Source organism: Mustela lutreola, chromosome 12 (genome assembly GCF_030435805.1).
Source record: "Mustela lutreola isolate mMusLut2 chromosome 12, mMusLut2.pri, whole genome shotgun sequence".
Taxonomy (NCBI): domain Eukaryota; kingdom Metazoa; phylum Chordata; class Mammalia; order Carnivora; family Mustelidae; genus Mustela; species Mustela lutreola.
Window position 1 is genome coordinate 5,825,237 of NC_081301.1, and position 17,657 is coordinate 5,842,893.

General features: G+C 45.4%; 1 protein-coding gene across 16 annotated transcripts in view; it reads left to right on the forward strand.

Annotated features, from left to right (window-relative positions):
• Positions 1–660: 660 nt before the first annotated feature.
• Positions 661–17,657, forward strand: part of FNBP1 (formin binding protein 1) — a 143,702-nt gene continuing 126,705 nt past the window's right edge. For 15 of the 16 annotated variants that reach the window (XM_059141389.1, XM_059141388.1, XM_059141391.1 and 12 more), the window contains exon 1: positions 783–943. In XM_059141389.1, the coding sequence (XP_058997372.1) occupies positions 920–943 (24 nt within the window). In that variant the 5' untranslated portion in view covers positions 783–919. Of the gene's footprint in view, positions 944–17,657 lie in introns of all 16 variants that reach the window. The other variant, XM_059141397.1, reaches the window with a different exon arrangement.

Consider the following 17,657-nt stretch of genomic DNA (forward strand, 5'->3'; position numbering starts at 1 on the left):
TGATTTCACGTCTGAGCGTTTCTTGGCTGAACAAGTTGGGAACCACTGGTTTCAGAGATCGACAATCACTGCTTGTAAGCCCCGCGTTCCTTCCCCAGCCACTCAGAGCGGCTTGGTCGCTCTCGGCCTCGACGTCCCTCCCTATCTGTATCCTCCACGGCATCACCAAACCAGGCCCCACTCCCAAAGCGCAAGTCTACAGGTCACCTTGTGCCTCCGCGGCTGCTGGGCGCTGGGGAAAGAGCATCCCGAGCAAACTCTGATCGGCTCGAATGGGTGCCAAGGGAAAGTATTGTCCTTAAGTCCAAATTAGTGCTTGGCGCAGGGGAGCAACCTCAGGCCTCGGTAGAGCACCGGTAATAACAGGGGCCGGCTTCGTTCAAAGGCGAGGGGTGGTTCTAAGAGCAGAGAGCGTGGTCGCTAATGATAAAGTCGGCGGGGACAGTTCTCCCGGTTCCCGGTCCCGGACGCCCTCCCGCCTCCCTCTTTGCGTCCTTTTGGACCCCCGGGCGGGGCGGACAGGCTGGAGGGCGCCCAGGAGGAGGGTGGGCCGGGGGAGGGGGCGGGGCGCGCGCGTGCGCGAGCTGTCAGGCCGGCCCCGCCCCCGGCGCGGCCCCGCCCCCTCCCACCGCCCCTCCCTCGCTTCCCCCTCCCCTCGCTCTCCGGGTGTGGGGCGGGCTGGCGGGCGCTGCGGCGGCCGCGGCGGCTGCTTCCTCGGGCCATTTTGCAGAGGAGCGACGGGGAGGAGGAGCGGCTGAGGAGACCCACGGCGAGGAGCGGCGAGCCAGAGGAGGCAGCGGCCGCGCGCGTGCCGGGCTTTGCTCGATCGCGGGGATCTCAAGGGGCGAGGGGACCGCCGGGGAGGGGGACCCGAGAGCCGCGCCTGCCGCGCGGCGCGCCCCTTCCCGCCCCCTGCACCATGAGCTGGGGCACCGAGCTCTGGGTAAGTGAGGGGCCGGGCCCGCGGGGCTGGGGGGAAGGTGCCTGGCGCGCCTGGTGAGGGGGGGCGCGGGCCGGGCTGCCTCGGTGGAGGCGATGGCGCGCTGGTCGGGGTCCCCGAGGCCTGCGGAGGAGACGGGGGGGGGGGCTGGGTGCCCCTCGTCGGCCTCGGCCCAAGTAGGAGGTGCAAGCCAGATTCGCCCTTCCGAGGCGAGGGGAGCTGGTCTCAGTACTTGGCCGCCGGAGGAGGGGGCACGGATCCGGGTCCCCCCGGCGGCCGGAGGAGGGGGCGCAGACCTGGGGCTTCTCGGCGGCCTGATCTGGCGGCGCGGATCTGAGTCCCCGGCGGCCCGGGCAAGGGGGCACGGACCTGTGCCCCCCCCCCCCAGCCCCGGTGCTTGGGTTGGCGTCCGGGTCCCCCCCACTCCGGCGGGCTCGGCTGGAGGTGCAGATCTGAGTCCCCCCGCGGCCCGAGGAGGGGGCGCGGATCTGGGTCCCCCGGGCGGCGGGGGCAGAGGGCGCGGGCCGGCCTCCCTCTCCCCGGCGCCCCGAGGCCAGTGTGGTGTGTGGAAAGAGCAACCTTAATCCCTCGGGGCGAGTAACCGTCGCGCGGCTGACCAGCTCCGAGGGGGGCGTGGAGGCCCTCGGATTTTCCCGGCTGCGTTATTTGTTCGGGCGCCCCAGCCGCGACTGCCTAGGGCTGTTCCCCCCGGCGGCGGTGCTCCTCTCGGGGGCGGGGCGGCCTCGGCCCGGCCGGGTCTCAGGTCTTGGATTTTGGGGTGCAGAGGCGAGAAGTGGTGTCTTCCCTCTAGAAGCGAGGACTTTTGACCTGTGGCGGCGCGGGGCGCACTTGTAGTTCTAGCCGAGCAGCTTAGATCCTGGATTTGCGGCGGGGACTGCGGCGTTCGGCCTGGAGGGGAGAGTAATCCGAGTTAGGGGGAGAGCTTGTGTGACCCTGTTCAGGGGGAGGCTTCGCGGGAGAAATCATTCTTTTAACTGCTCAGAGGAAACAGTTTACAATGGGGAAGGTTGGCGGCGAGGGGAGCCCTCTGGGATCCTTAACCTGGGACTGCGGGTGGGTAAACAAGACGCGCCGTGTCTGGAACCTCTTGCTGGAAGCTCTCTCCCCGGAGCCGGGCGACCAGGGGATGCCGAGGCAGTGCACAGGCCTCCCCGGGGAGGAGAGGCTGTGGCTGGTGGCATGGAGCTTGTTTCTCTGCCTTTCCCTGGATTCCCGGGGAAATCACTGGCAGAGATGGGCAGTGCGGCGTCCGGGGAGAGGAGTGGATGAAATCTCTCAGTCATTGCTCTGAAATGTTCTCAAGATGAGCCATTTCCCATGATGAACTCAAAAAGTGCCTCCTTTCGGAATTCCATTTGTAAAGGGTGTGGAGGAGAAAGTGTGGGGTGGTGGTTGCTGTCTGAGCTGAGGCCAAGAAATCTCCCGTCAAAATAAAACAAGGTTAGAGCAGCTATAGAAACAGAGCGCATCCTCCCTTAATTTATTTATTTATTTTTTTGGGCTTTAATTGTTTTTACATAACCGTTTCTTAGGCTCAGAAACAGCTACTGCCATTGACCCCAAAATCCTGAAGGCAAAAGCTCCCTTAAATTAGTGATGTATTCTCTAAACATCTTCTTGTCCAAAAGGACTCAAGATTTCAGCTGATGTTTACAAATACTCATTTTTAAAAGAAAATAACTGATGGTTTTCAGTATTTGTACATCTTAGGCAAAGTCTATCATTTAAGTGCAGTGTTTCTTTCCTCTTCCATTCCTTTTCCACTCCCTTTGGCTCTTTTTAGCTTATCTGATTTAGCAAATCAGAAGTAAATTTTATCCAGACAAGAGAAATCCTGGCCCGCTCTCTCTTCGCTTGTTCAAACGAGAGAAAGGGCCATGGAGGAAAAAATACAGTATTTTTTAAATGCAATAGGCAGGGTTAAAGGGGCTGAGTACAACGTGGACATCCCAGGGATGTTAGCGAGTGGCGTAAATGGTGATGGGGAAAGAGAAGGTAGCTGTGGGAAGAAAAGGACAGCTCTAATCACCTGCATTGTTCTGTGTACTTCTTTTAGGGGGCCGCAGGGGTGGGGGTAGGGAAGCAAGGACAATGTTGTTGAAAATAAATAGGAACCGAAATATCTGTGATGTATGATACGAAGTCTTGATTTGGTTCAAAATAAATGGGGGTAGGGATGTTGGCAAACAGGCGTGGTGAGGAGGTGGTGCTTGTTGAAGCTGGGTGATGGGCGTAGAAGGGCTCATGATGGGGTGCTTCCTACTGTGTATGCTTGGAATGTTCTACAATAAAAGTGAGTGGAAAAGATTTCTAAGGAGGGGGTGTGTGAAAAAGCATTTCACTAGAGTACGAGCTTTTGGGCTTGAGTGGTTTATAGTTTAATAAGGGGAAAGGAATAAACACATTATTTGCACTAGTAAAAGAAGTGCAGTATTCGAGTTATAGAGTGAAATGCTAAGAGATTTAAGGGCAACAAAATGTCTCTTTTCTGCTGCTTTATTTTATCAGTATTTGAGGTTTTTTTAAAAAATTGGCATAATGAAGGATTCTGAAAAAGAAGCTTCCTGTGCTTCGGTGGTAAGAGACTGGGTGAAGTGTCCTGTTGGGCAGCGCCAGACGGCCCAGCGGAGAGCAGTCATTGAGGGTTTTCCCTGAATGGTGGCTTGGACTCATGCATGTGGGTAATGAGATAACGATAGGTTGCAAAGCCCAAGTTGGTAGAATTATGTTTCTAGGTGGGGGGAGGCCGCGCTATGGTTTGGATGGGCCTGAGTTATTTGTAACAGGTGGCTTCATAGACCTTCGCAAGTAACACCAGGTTTTACACATTTTTTTAGGGCTTTAGTCAAGATCAGCACAGGCTTTTAAGACCCATGGGTTTCTAATGGGCACATTACGCTTGCTAGGCCTGCTTTCACTGCACGTCCTCCTTTAGGTGAAGTACAGCTTTTCTTTCTGGGGCGCCTGGGTGGCCCAGTTGTTGGGTGTCTGCCTTAGGCTCGGGTCATGATCCTGGCATCCTGGGATCGAACCCCATGTCGGGCTCCCCAGTCGTTGGGGGGCTTGCTTCTCCCTCTCCAGCTCTCCCATACTTGTGTTCCTTCTCTCACTATCTCTCTGTAATAAATAAAAGAAATCTTTAAAACAAACAAACAAAATCCTTTCTCTCTCTCTTTTTTTTTAAACACCTCTCTGTAGGGTTACACTTTCATATTCCAGGAAACTTTGACAAATCATGAAATGTCAGGAAGTTATCATACCACTATAAAAATGAACTCAAACCCGTAATTTATAATAACTTTATTGGATTAGCTTGTATTTAAATGGTGGCTTTCTATTTTTGTATCAGAAGTTCATAACAAATGGCTGTTTTGTTTTTTTTTTAAGATTTTATTTATTTATTTGAGAGAGAGACTGTGAGAGAGAACATGAGCGAGGAGAAGGTCAGAGGGAGAAGCAGACTCGATCCCGTGACTCCGGGTTCATGACCTGAGGTTAAGGCAGTCGTCCAACCAACTGAGCCACCCAGGCATCCCACAAATGGCTGTTTTAAAGTGATTAGGATATAATTAAGTAGTTTCTGTACAACTCTTAAATTTTTATTTTTTGTTTTTTATTTTATTTTTTTTTAATTTTTAAGTTAACTCCACATCACACACGGGGCTCAAATTCACAACCCAAGATCACGTTGCATGCTCTACTGGCTGAACCACACAGGGCCCCCCACCCCACTGCATATTATTCCCTTTTAATAAATTCTTAATTTTTTAATTGAACAATTACTGTATGCAAGATACTGGTCAACTCATGTCATATACATTGAAGGATATCTACTTATTTTGGTGGAAGAATATAAAGTAGGTTTTAACTCTAGTCTGCAAAATCAGAGTCAGGAGAGAGATTTATGTTTCTGAGATTAACCAAACTGCATTTACTCAAGCCTTTGTTACAAAAGGTAATGTTAGGGACACCTGGTGGCTCAGTTGGTGAAGCATCTGCCTTCGGCCCAGGTCCTGGTCTCAAGGGTTCTGGGATCGAGTATCACATCGGGCTCCTTGTTCAACGAGGAGTTTGCTTCTCCCTCTGTCTGCTCTGCCTGCCGTTCCCCCTTCTTGTGCTCTCTCTCTGACAAATAAATAAATAAAATCTTAAAAAAAAAAAGTCATGTTAATAGTGTAAATTGATTGCACTGGCTTGTTGAAGTTGTGACTGATCGTTGGAGAAATGGCCAAGCAAAAATTTCTCACATTTGAATGTTTTTTGTTACTTACTTACTTCGTAAAGGGAAGTGACAAGTTACTGAAGTATCACTTCAGCTTTTTATTCACTTGCTCATTAATGCAAAGTATAAATAAACCCACTGGAAATTTTAGCTTTCCTCATAATTATTCTAATCTTTGCCGCTAACAAATGACTAAATGACAGAACCCAGTTTTGTGGTCTCCCAGTGTCCTCTCTGCTATCTTCATGGCTTTACTTTGGTGCTAATAAGAAACGGAGTCACCCCAAATCTCAAAAGCAAGAAAGCAAGCAGCGAGATTTTTTAACCTGAGTTTCTAAGGCAATGCCAGGCATGCAATGTACATTTCACAGTATGTTGAATGTGGCGATACTGATGGTGGGGTGCACTTTGTAGAGGCAGCCGTGAAAAGAGTTATCTACCAACTGTACTGAGAACAACGCCTGACTCATAGTAGGAATTCAGTAAATATTTATTGAATAAACGAATGGATCTTTTTTCCCCTTTTAACATTTGCTTTTTTTAAAGTGGGAGGGTAATTTTAACACCTTTTTGCCCTTTTGCAGTCGTAAACATTTTTGATAACTTTAGGCATCTTTTTTTAAGAAAATAGTACTTCTATTAAATATATTAAATATATATATATTAATATATATATTAAATAGACTTTATTTTTTAGAGCCATTTTAGTTTCACAGCAAAATTAGGTGGAAGGTATAGAGATTTCCCATATACCTCCTGCCCGCAAATACGCACAGTCAGGTAACTTTTTCACTTTTATTTTTATTTGTTTATTTTTATTTTTCTTTTTTTAAAGATTTTATTTATTTATTTGACAGAGAGATTGCAAATAGGCAGAGAGCCAGGCAGAGAGAGGAGGAAGCAGGCTTCCTGCTGAGCAGAGAGCCCGATTAGGGGCTCGATGTGGGGCTTGATGCCAGGACCCTGGGATCATGACCTGAGCCGAAGGCAGAGGCTGTAACCCACTGAGCCACCCAGGCACCCCCCCTTTTTCACTTTTAAAGTAAGGCTTGAAGACTTATCTCCCCTGGGGTTCATGGTGCTGATGCCAGCTGAGTATGAGTGTGCTTGATAGAAGAACACTTTACACTGAGTTAAAATTGTAAACCAGGCATTACTGATTCTTTCTTAATCTTGGAGTAATTGACTTAATAGTTCCCAGTTTAGGAAATGAGAATGCAGGATGCGAAATGTAGGGCAGAATTCGCAAGGACTCCTAGCTCTTCGCCTTTGTTCTTAAGCATTCAGAGATTTCCACTTGGGATAAAACATAGCCAGACCAACAGGGGAGAGAGATGTTCATAACTGCCAGATCTGTGGTGAGTGGAGCAGAACGGCCTTCGAAGATAGGCTAAATGGAGTTTAATTCTGTCATCCCTGCCTTGTCATTACATGGGCTTGGCACCACCTTTTCTGGTTAGTAGATAGAAAGCAAAAATGGGAGCTCTGGCAGTCTCGGTTCCCTCATCAGCTTGTTGACTTCACTTTATCTAGACATAAACCTGAAAATTTGTGTAAATAGCATTTTTGGTCAGTAACACTGTACTTCAGGCACTCTGACGGAGTCTTGTACATGTCTGTGCTTACCTTATAATATAACTTGTGCTTTACATCTGTGCAACACGGAAAATGCTCTCTGGAGGACTATTCAAGGATCACCCACTTCCTAGCTAAAGCTAATATTATGTTTCCTGCAAGTATTACTCATACTTGTTTCATCAACACCGCCCACATTGAAAAACAAGGCTTTATTTTGACACTTAAAAATTGCAAGCTACCAAGAATACATGAATGTCCTAGGAAATTATCTAATTAGATTTTAGAATGTGGGTGTGAAATCTTTTAGAATTAGTGTTTATAATGAAATATTTGTTTCCTTTTTTAGTAACATATACTCATACTAGTTTCAGGCTACTAATGTGTCTCGTTTAAAAAAATGTTAAAATCTGGGGTTATCTAGCTGGCCCAGTCAGTAGAGTGTGTGACTCTTGATCTCGGGGTCGTGAGTTTGAGCCCCACATTGGGTATAGAGATTACTTAAGAATTAAATCTTTAAAAGAATGTTAAAATCACAAAAGGCCAAATTATGTATATTATGTTACAGAATTTTGAGAGTATAAAAGTTGGTGGGTTTTTTTTTTTTTTTTTTGGAGAGTATACAAGTTTTTTTTGTTTATTTGTTTTTTTTATTTATTTATTTATTTATTTATTTGACAGAGAGAGAGAGAGTGATTACAACTAGGCAGAGAGGTAGGCTGAAAAGCAGGCTCCGTGCTGAGCAGAGAGCCCGATGCCTGGGATCATGACCTGAGCTGAAGGCAGAGGCTTTAACCCATTGAGCCACCTGGGCGCCCCGAGTATACAAGTTTTTAATATTGATTAGTCACGGTCCTCCAACTGGACCAACTTTTAACTCATAAATCTCATCCCCTTCGTAAATTCTGTGCTAAATATATGGAAAGTTTAAACAACTTCAGTTTAAATAGATTCAAACCACCACCCACCCCCAACAACCAAAAGAGGAAACTTCCAATTTCATATTGTAAAAGTTACAATACCTGCTCACATTCAAGCTATACTATCACAATAGCTGTGTTGTGCATTTTTTGACATTTAGAACCTGCCATTTTAGTAAATAGAATGAAGGTTTTACGAAGAATTAGCTCTTAGACTAACGTCGGTCATTCAGTGTATAAAGTTCAGCAGGTACAGCCTCCCTTTGTGCTTCTCTACCCTCTTTACGGATTAGGAAAGTAGAAGTCGCTCCTCAATTGCATAAAATCTATAGTTCTTGTGATCTTTTCGTTTGCACTGTGCCCTGTCACCTTACACACAGGGGGTGGGGAAGCAGGCTCTCTGCTCAACAGAGAGCCCAATGTGGGGCTCGATCCCAGGGCCCTGAGATCATGACCTGATCCCAGGACCCTGGGACCACGACCCAAGCCAAAGGCAGAGGCTTTAACCCACTGAGCCCCCCAGGCGCCCTGTTATGGACGTTTTCAAACATGCTTACACTGAGTAATACCATGAGCCTTACGGCCTCACCATCCAGCTTGAAAGTCATCAGTGTGTTGCTGTTCTTTTCTCTTCTTCTTGGCCCCACCGGGTTTATTTAGAGCCTCTAGTTTCCTTCACCACGTCTCGTAATGCTAGCCTGCTGCCTCCCTTTTCTAATGTATCTTTTACTATTTATTAATTTATTTTTAGAGAAAGAGAGGACGGTGGGGGAGGAGCAGAGGGAAAGGGAGAGAAAGAACCTTTTTTTTTTTTTTAAATTTGATTTATTTATTTGTCAGAGACGGAGAGAGAGCGAGCGAGTACAGGCAGACAGAGAGGCAGGCAGAAGCAGAGGGAGAAGCAGGCTCCCCACCGAGCAAGGAACCCGATGTGGGACTCGATCCCAGGACCCTGGGATCATGACCTGAGCCGAAGGCAGCCGCTTAACCAACTGAGCCACCCAGGGATCCCAAGAGAGAAAGAACCTTAAGCAGGCTCCATGCCCGGTGTGGAGCCAAGCCTGAGATCATGCATGACCCCGGAGCTGAGATGAAGACTCAACTGAGCGAGCCACTCGGGGCTAACCCACTTTTCTGAGCAATTAGGCAGAGAACCAAAATTCTTCTGCCCATCTCTTAAAATGCGAAGACAGGAGAGAACCCTGTTGTTAAGTGCCCAGTGCACCTTGATTAGAAGACTTAAGTGTATCCTTTTATAAGCTAACAAGAACTGTGTAAGCTTAATAGTTTTCTCCATTTATTTATTTATTTGTTTATTTATTTATTAAATATTTTATTTATTTATTTGACAGACAGAGATCACAGGTAGGCAGAGAGGCAAGCAGAGAGAGATGGGGGGAAGCAGGCTCCCCGCGGAGCAGAGAGCCCAAGGCAGGGCTCGATCCCAGGACCCTGAGACCATGAGCTGAGCTGAAGGCAGAGGCTCAACCCATTGAGGCACCCAGGCGCCCCTAGTTTTCTCCATTTAATAAAGGAGACTCCGAGCGGTGAAGCTACTGACCAGACTCTGTCAAACCACGAATGCTCGCACTCGTGCTACAGGTTTACGTTGGTTGTATTTTTGTTTTTTATTTGTTTGTTTTTTCCTGATACAAGACAAGCATAGTTGGGGAAACTGTATCTTCTGTATTTATAGCTTACAAGCCCTTTTTTACCCATTGCTCACTCATACTTCTCCATGAGTGATACCGGTTTGGCTCTGTACACCCTTTGCCGTTACTCATATCGAGAAGCCTGGAGAGCCAGTGACTCCCTGGGCTGAGCACTGCAGCCCCAGCGGAAACTGCTATGAATGAAGCATATGTTCCAGCAGGTGTCTCGTGTGTGTCTAGTGGTTCCTTCATTTTTTCAAATCCAAAGTTAATTTTTTTCTTCCTTTCTAGTTTAAAGAAATTAACTTGTAAAAGTATTAAGAGTAAGGTCAAGTTTCTGATTTCATTGTGTCCCAAAAGTATGTCTTGCTGTAAAGTATTTTTGTTGTTCTTGAAGAAAAGCATTTCTTTTTTATTAAATTGGGAAAGAATGAAGAGGTTCTAGAAATTGACCATTTGGGGGTGCTCTGGCAGTCCCATGCAGGACCTGCAAAGTTTGTTCTCAGGGACTAAGAAAACAAAAACATCTCCCCTGCTATCTACAGCAAAAGAAAACATGGCACCTTTAAAGGGATCTATTCCCTTTATATTTTGTTTGCACAACCAAAACTGAGAGCGGGTTCCTGAAATGCATTAAAATACCCAGCAGGTTCTTGGGAGCAATGGTGTGGGCGTTGCCAGATGAGAGAGAAAGCACAGCAGGGCCCAGCGAGGGCTGTGCTCCTTGCCTAACCTTACACTTACTAGCATTAGTGCTGGGCAAGCCCTCGCATTTCTGTTCCTTGGTTTCCCCACCCGTAAAGTGGTATGATGACGTTTGCTTCCTCTTCCCGAGAAATCAGAAAGGTGAGTGCTTGTTTGTGAAGTGCTTTGAGAGCACTTCACAGTGAGAGGTGATGGGTGAATCCGAATTAATGTAATAATGGGGAGGAAAAAAGCTCTGTTCTTTGGAAACCAATTGCAGAATTCTGCTGCAGTCAGGACTCCTGAAAAATGAGCAATTCACTGTCCTAGCCTTCTGGTTTTCACAGTGAAGTCTTTGTCCTTCGATTTAAAATTCTTTTTACATGTTAACAATAAAATAATAGTAGGAAAATGCCTGGAAATCGTTGCTTTGGAAAGGAAGTTTGGGTGTTAGGAGACCATGAATGTTTATCTCTTTTCATTAAAAAAAATGTTTTAATATGAAATGCACTCCACGGGGACGTGGGTGACTCAGTCGGTTAAGCATCTCCCTTCTGCTCAGGTCATGATCCTCGGGTCCTGGGATCCAGCCCTGCATCAGGCTCCCTGCTTGGTGGGGAGTCTGCTTCTCCCTCTCCTCTCCCTCTGCTCCTTCTCCCACTTGTGCTCTCCCTCTCTCTCTCAGATAAATAAATAAAAATCTTTTTAAAAATAAATGCATTCCAAAACGCTGACCATACCGATATTTAGCAATATACTTGGGTCTGCTAAGATATAATTTTAATGTTACCTCTCCAAGGGAAGTAGCTTTGTTTGGCTATTATTACCACATTTTCAAAAAGTTATTCTGTGGAGGCACCTGGGTGGCTCAGTGGATTAAGCCGCTGCCTTTGGCTCAGGTCATGATCCCAGGGTCCTGGGATTGAGTCCCACATCGGGCTCTCTGCTCAGCAGGGAGCCTGCTTCCTCCTCTCTCTCTGCCTGCCTCTCTGCCTACTTGTGATCTCTCTCTCTGTCAAATAAATAAATACAATCTTAAAAAAAAAAAAAAAGTTATCTTGTGGTTGGGACCCTGGGCTGGCACAGTCTTTTGGGCATCTGATGCTTGGTTGGTTTTGGCTCTAGTTGTGATCTGTGGGTGGTGGGATGCAGCCTACATCTCCTCCTCTTTCTTCTCCCTCTGCCCCTCCCACTCATGCGCTTTCTCTCTCAAATAAATAAATAAATCTTGAAAAAAATTTTAAAAAGTAAAGTTATTGGGCGCCTGGCTGGTTCAGTGGGTTAAGCCGCTGCCTTCAGCTCAGGTCATGATCTCAGGGTCCTGGGATTGAGTCCCACATCGGGCTCTCTGCTCAGCAGGGAGCCTGCTTCCTCCTCTCTCTCTGCCTGCCTCTCTGCCTGCCTCTCTTCCTGCCTCTCTGCCTACTTGTGATCTCTCTCTCTCTCTGTCAAATAAATAAATAAATAAATCTTTAAAAAAAAAAAAAAGTAAAGTTATTCTGTCAGATCACAAGAAAAAAATTGTAACTGTGTATGTTAACTAGACTGTAGTGATCATTTCACAATACATACAAACAGAATCATTATGTTGTACATCTGAAACTAATAATGCTATATGTCAGTTCTGTCTCAATTTCTAAAAAAAGTTGTTCTGAAGTCACATTATGTCCCGTCCCCCCGCCCAGAAGCTGGATGTTTGCTGCTTGAGACCACAATCTGATGAATTATTCTACATATTGGCTTAGTTTGAGATTGACTTCTACTTAACAAAGAAAACTAAGAAGCTTAAAAGTATCTGCCCTAGGATGGATATATATGGAAATGCCTGGCATTGTCTGGGCAAAGAAATTTGGATTTTATGAGTGTGTTTGTACATACAAATTTAGTTTTTCACGGTGACTTCAAATTTTTAGATTTAAATTTACTTAGCCTTAAAAGTAGGTTATCTAGTATTATTTGTTCTAGTTCTGTGAAAAGTGTTGGTATTTTGATAGGGATCGCATTAAATCTGTAGATTGCTTTGGGTAGTACGGGCATGTAAACAATATGTGTCTCTACCAAAATAAAAAGCATTTCTATGGTGAAGGAAACCATCAACAAAACAGAAAGATGACCTGCTGAATGAGAGAAGATATTTGCAAATGATATATGTGATAAGGGATTAATATCCAAAATATATAAAGAACTTGTATAACCCAGCACCCAAAAAACCCCACAAATAATCCAATTAAAAATGGGCCGAGACCTGAACATTTTTCCAAAGAAGACATCCAGATGACTCACAGACATATGAAAAGATACTCGAAGTCACTCATTATCAGAGAAATGCAAATCAAAACCACACAGAGATATTACCTTACACCTGTCAGAATGGCTAAAACCAAAATGACAAGAAAAAACATATGTTGTGAGGATGTAGAGAGAAAGGAGCCCTTGTGCCCTGTTGATGGGAATGAAAAATGGTGTAGCCACCATGGAAAACCATATGGAGGCTTTTCAGAAAACTAGAAATTGAATTACCATATGATTCAGTAATTCCACTATTGGGTATTTACCCAAAGAACACTAAGTAGGTTCCCAAAAACTCTAAGTAGGTTCCACACCCAGCATGGGCTTGAACTCATGACCTGAGATGGGAGTTACCTGCTCTACTGACTGAGCCAGCCAGCTGCCCCGAAGACAGAAACTCGAATTTGAAAAGATACATGCACCCCTATGTTTATTGCAGTATTATTTGCAATAGCCTAGATATGGAAGCAGCCCAAGCATCTACCCACAGATGAAGGGATCAAGAAGAGGTGGTGGCATATGATTTAGCCATAAAAAAGAATGAGATCTTGCCATTGTAAAAACAGGGATGGACCTCCCAGAGCATAAAATGCTAAGGGAAATAAGTCAGAGGAAGAGATCTCGTTTGGCTTCATTCATAGGTGGAACTTAAGAAACAAAACAAACAAAGAAAAAAATAAAGAGGCAATAAAATAGAATCTTAAATACAGAGAACACGCTGATGGTTGCCAGAGGGGAGGGAGTGGAGAGATGGGTGAAAGAGATCAAGGGAATTCAGAGTGCGCAGATCCTGAGGAGTGCGGAGTAATGGGTGCGATTGTGGAATCATTATAATGTATACCTGAAACTAATATAATGCTGTATGTTAATTACACTTTAAAAAAAGATTTCTCATTGGTACAATGAGGATTTAATCATTAAATAATGTTCCATTTAAAAAAAAAAAAGGTTGTCTACTTGCGTTGTTCAATTTTCTAAAGATACTAAGGTGTACATGGAGAGTTTCATCCTAGGATAGATTATTTATGTATTTATTTATTTATTTTTTAAAAAGATTTTATTTATTTATTTGACAGACACAGATCACAAGTAGGCAGAGAGGCAGGCAGAAAGAGAGAGGGGGAAGCAGGTTCCCCGCTGAGCAGAGATTCCCAATGCGGGGCTCGATCCCAGGACCCTGGGATCATGACCTGAGCGGAAGGCAGAGGCTTCAACCCATTGAGCCACCCAGCCCCCCCCCACCACCAAGATAGATTTAATTCTTTTTTTTTCTTTTTTTCTTTTTTTTAAGATTTTTTTTTTTTTATTTTTTTTTTAAAGATTTTTTTTTTATTTATTTATTTGAGAGAGAGACAGTGAGAGAGAACATGAGCGAGGAGAAGGTCAGAGGGAGAAGCAGACTCCCCATGGAGCTGGGAGCCCGATGTGGGACTCGATCCCGGGACTCCAGGATCATGACCCGAGCCAAAGGCAGTCGTCCAACCAACTGAGCCACCCAGGCGCCCAAGATTTTGTTTTTTTATTAGAGAGTGAGCACGAGCAGGGGGAGAGGAAGAGGGAGAGGCAGGCTCCTCACTGAGCCGGGAGCTAGACTCTGGGCTCTAGCTTTAAAGTCATACAATGGTATGTCCAAACCTAAAAGAGTACATGGGACTGGGGAGTGAACAGAGCACATGAAGAGGAGCCTAAAAAGGTAGACTGAGGTTGACAGCTATGTGAGCCCTGTGGCTTGACCTTGAGGGCACACAGCTGGCCTTGAAAGGAGGAAAGCAGGGAGTCACGTTGTCTCCTTCCTGCAGGGTGGGGGTTGGACAGAAGCTAATTGCTTTAGGCCCTGGTAGGTTCGAGGCTGATTGGGTTCATTGCATGGGTTGGAGTACAGATCAGCCCCTAGTACTATTTTTATATGGGTGGAATTAGCTTAGAATGAATTGCTAGGGGGCCTTGGATGCTTCTAGCAGGGTGCGTCTGGGCTGGCAGCCCGGGGATTGGGAGGATGAGGCCAATTCACCGCTTTGGCTTGTGGGTTAAATAGTATGTCAGCCTCAGGTCTGTTCGTCCCTCAGCTGGGCACAAAACCAAAGCCTACAGTCACTTCTTTCTGGTTCTCTTTCTGGTCCTGCTCCAATGGCAACTACCGCGGTTGGGTTTGGCCAGGGGTCTCTACTTCGACTTTATTAAGCTAACGGATTTGGGATTTTCAATATGCCTGGAGGTGACTCCTGCTCACCAGATTCCCAAGACTGACAGATAAGCTGAAATGCACATTTTAAATATTTCTTTCTTTTTTTGTTTGTTTTGTTTATTTATTAGACAGACAGAGATCACAAGCAGACAGAGAGGCAGGCAGAGAGAGAGGGGGAAGCAGTCTCCCTGCTGAGCAGAGAGCCCGATATGGGGCTTGATCCCAGGGCCCTAGGAATCATGACCTGAGCCGAAGGCAGAGGCTTTAACCCACTGAGCCACCCAGGCGTCCCTGCACATTTTAAATGTATATTGAGAAGTGTATCCATAAAGAGACGAGATTTTCATATTTGCTGACCTGCACGTTTTCTCCCTGTAGGCTACTCTATGTGGAAAGCTAAATTCTATACCAAGTTTCTTGGAGAGCATCAAAGCAAAATAAATTTGGATGAATTTCATGTCTCGTAACACCAAGTTATGGAAACCTGAGGCCTCTGTCTCTTCTGGAGGGATAGATTTGCATTAAGAATAGAGTAGTCTGTTTCACACATGCTATAGAAATGGTTCCTTTTTCTTTCTTCTTTCTTTAGACAGTCTGCAGGGTATTTGATTATGTTTAGACCTTTTTAATTCAAATCTCTGTTCAGTCTTGCATCCCTGAGATTACATTCAAGGACCCAGATTTGGTACTGGGTGTTCATCAGTTTCTCACTTTATAGCATTTCCCAAACTGGCAAGTCTGAGCATCTGTCATTTGAAAAGCTCTCCTAGGTCATTCTGATACGGCTCAGGGAGCGCTGTCTCACGCTTTGATTCCTTCTCGTGCATTCTTGGTTTCTGCTCGCTTTAGTTCTTTTTAAGAAATGTAAAATGTAGCCACATTTTGGAGCTCCTTATCCCGCCAGCCACTGACCAACATAAACCATTCTAAGATTCTCTTTGTATTCTGTGGTTCTCCGGTTGTGATTTACTCCGGTGCTGCCTAGTCACCACGAATTCATCCAACAAATAGTATTGACCACTTACCAGAGGCCAGACATTATTCTGGGCAAAGGGAAAATGGCAGTGAACCAAAATGTAAAAAATATTGCCCTTCTGTGTGATCTTTCTATATGTATCTGTATTTTTTCAAGATTTTATTTTTAAGTAATCTCTACACCCAATGTGAGGCTTGAACTCAAAACCCAAGATAAGAGTCTTCATGCTTGGAGTATCTGGGTGGCTCAGTGGGTTAAAGCCTCTGGTTTTGGCTCAGGTCATGATCCCAGGGTCCTGGGATTTGAGCCCCGCATCAGGCTCTCTGCTCTGTGGGGAGCCTGCTTACCCCTCTTCTCTCTGCCTGTCTCTCTGCCTACTTGTGATCTCTGTCTGTCAAAAAAATAAAATCTTAAAAAAAAAAAAAAGAGCCTAATGCTCTGCCAACTGAGCCAGGGAGGCACCCCTTTATATAATATATGTGATCATGATAAATGCTATGGAGAAAGATAAGGGTGTAAGATACTGGGAACTGAAAGATTGGGGTTGATGTGGAGGAGAACAAGAGTATCGTGCTGTACGTCTTTGCAAGTTGCCTGTTAGCTATTGACGTATATTTAATGCCAAGTCAATAGTTAAATACATGCATTTGGAGCTCCGGGGACAAGTCCAGGCTATTTGGGTCTTTTGGGGTCGGATTGCCCAATATATGTTTAGGTGATCAGAAAAACTAGAATTAAAATGGTAAAATTCTGAGCTCTTGTTACAGTGATATTCCTCCAAGGACTAACTTTATTATTACTATTTTTTAGTAATCTCTATGCCAAATGTGGGGCTTGAACTCACGGCCGGAGATCAAGAGTCACGTGCTCTTCTGACTGAGCCAGAAAGGCGCTTCCCTCCACGCACTCTTATTTAACTTCAGGACTCCCATCTTGTAGCAAAACTGTCATGATATGCTGCCCTTTTGGATAGTGGCTGATCTGTTTGCTGAACTATTTACCTTCCTGAGAATCATTATGTAGGACTTGTTTTATAGAGGGAGGAGTACAGGCAATTAAGAGTTGATTGGTTTTGTAAATTCTTAGAAGAGCACCATAAACAGATCTTGAAGCTTTGATGTGCTTAGAAGTAAAACTAATGCACCACTTCAAAAATGAGCAAAATAAAAACAAATGGCCAGTGCTGGGCATTCTGTTTTTGGTAATGATCAGAGAAATGAATGTCACACACGCATCATTTTAATAGGGTTTTGGAGATGGTATACTAGGGTAGATTCTACCCCTTTGAGGGTTGCCTGCACACTTGTTCTGACATTGGGCGATGAGTAGGGAATGTTCAGGATTATTCTATTCGCACCTTGTAGACGGAGATCTCTGTTGTACCCAATCCTGTTTCATTTTTCCTCTTTCTGTTTCTCAGAGATGATTTAAAATTGGTAATACTGGATCATCAAATAAATCGGCTTTGGGGAAAGATAAACTTCGAATGGTGTCAGAGTCTGCTTTGCATAGATTGCCACAACAATCAATATTTCCCATTCCACACGTTCTTAAAAAAAAATTTTTTTTTAAATTTATTCATTTGCGAGAGAGAGCATGAGTGAGGGGGAGGGGCTGAAGGAGAGGGAGAAGCAGACTTCCCACTGAGCAGGGAGCCGGACATGGGGCTCCACCCCAGGACCCCAGGAGCATGACCTGGGCCCAAGGCAGATGCTTAACTAAATGAGTCACCCGGGTGCCCCTCTCATTCCACATGTTTTTTTTTTTTTTTTTTTTAAAGATTTTATTTATTTATTTGACAGAGGGAGAAATCACAAGTAGGTAGAGAGGCAGGCAGAGAGAGAGGGGGAAGCAGGCTCCCTGTTGAGCAGAGAGCCCCGATGCAGGACTCAATCCTAGGGCCCTGAGATCATGACCTGAACCGAAGGCAAAGGCTTAACCCACTGAGCCACCCAGGTGCCCTTCCACATGTTCTTAGAATGTGACTGCTTCTGTTCAGAGGGAAGAGAGGCTTACATCCCCTCCTCTTGACCTTGGCAGGTCTTTGGACTGCCTTGACCAACAGGGTATGGCGAAAGGGACGCCCTGTGATTTCCATGGCAAGATCACAAATATGGTGTCCACTTTCGCCTTGGTTCTTTCGGGATGTTACTCTTAGAACCCAGGGCCACCTTGTTAGGAAGCCAGACAGTC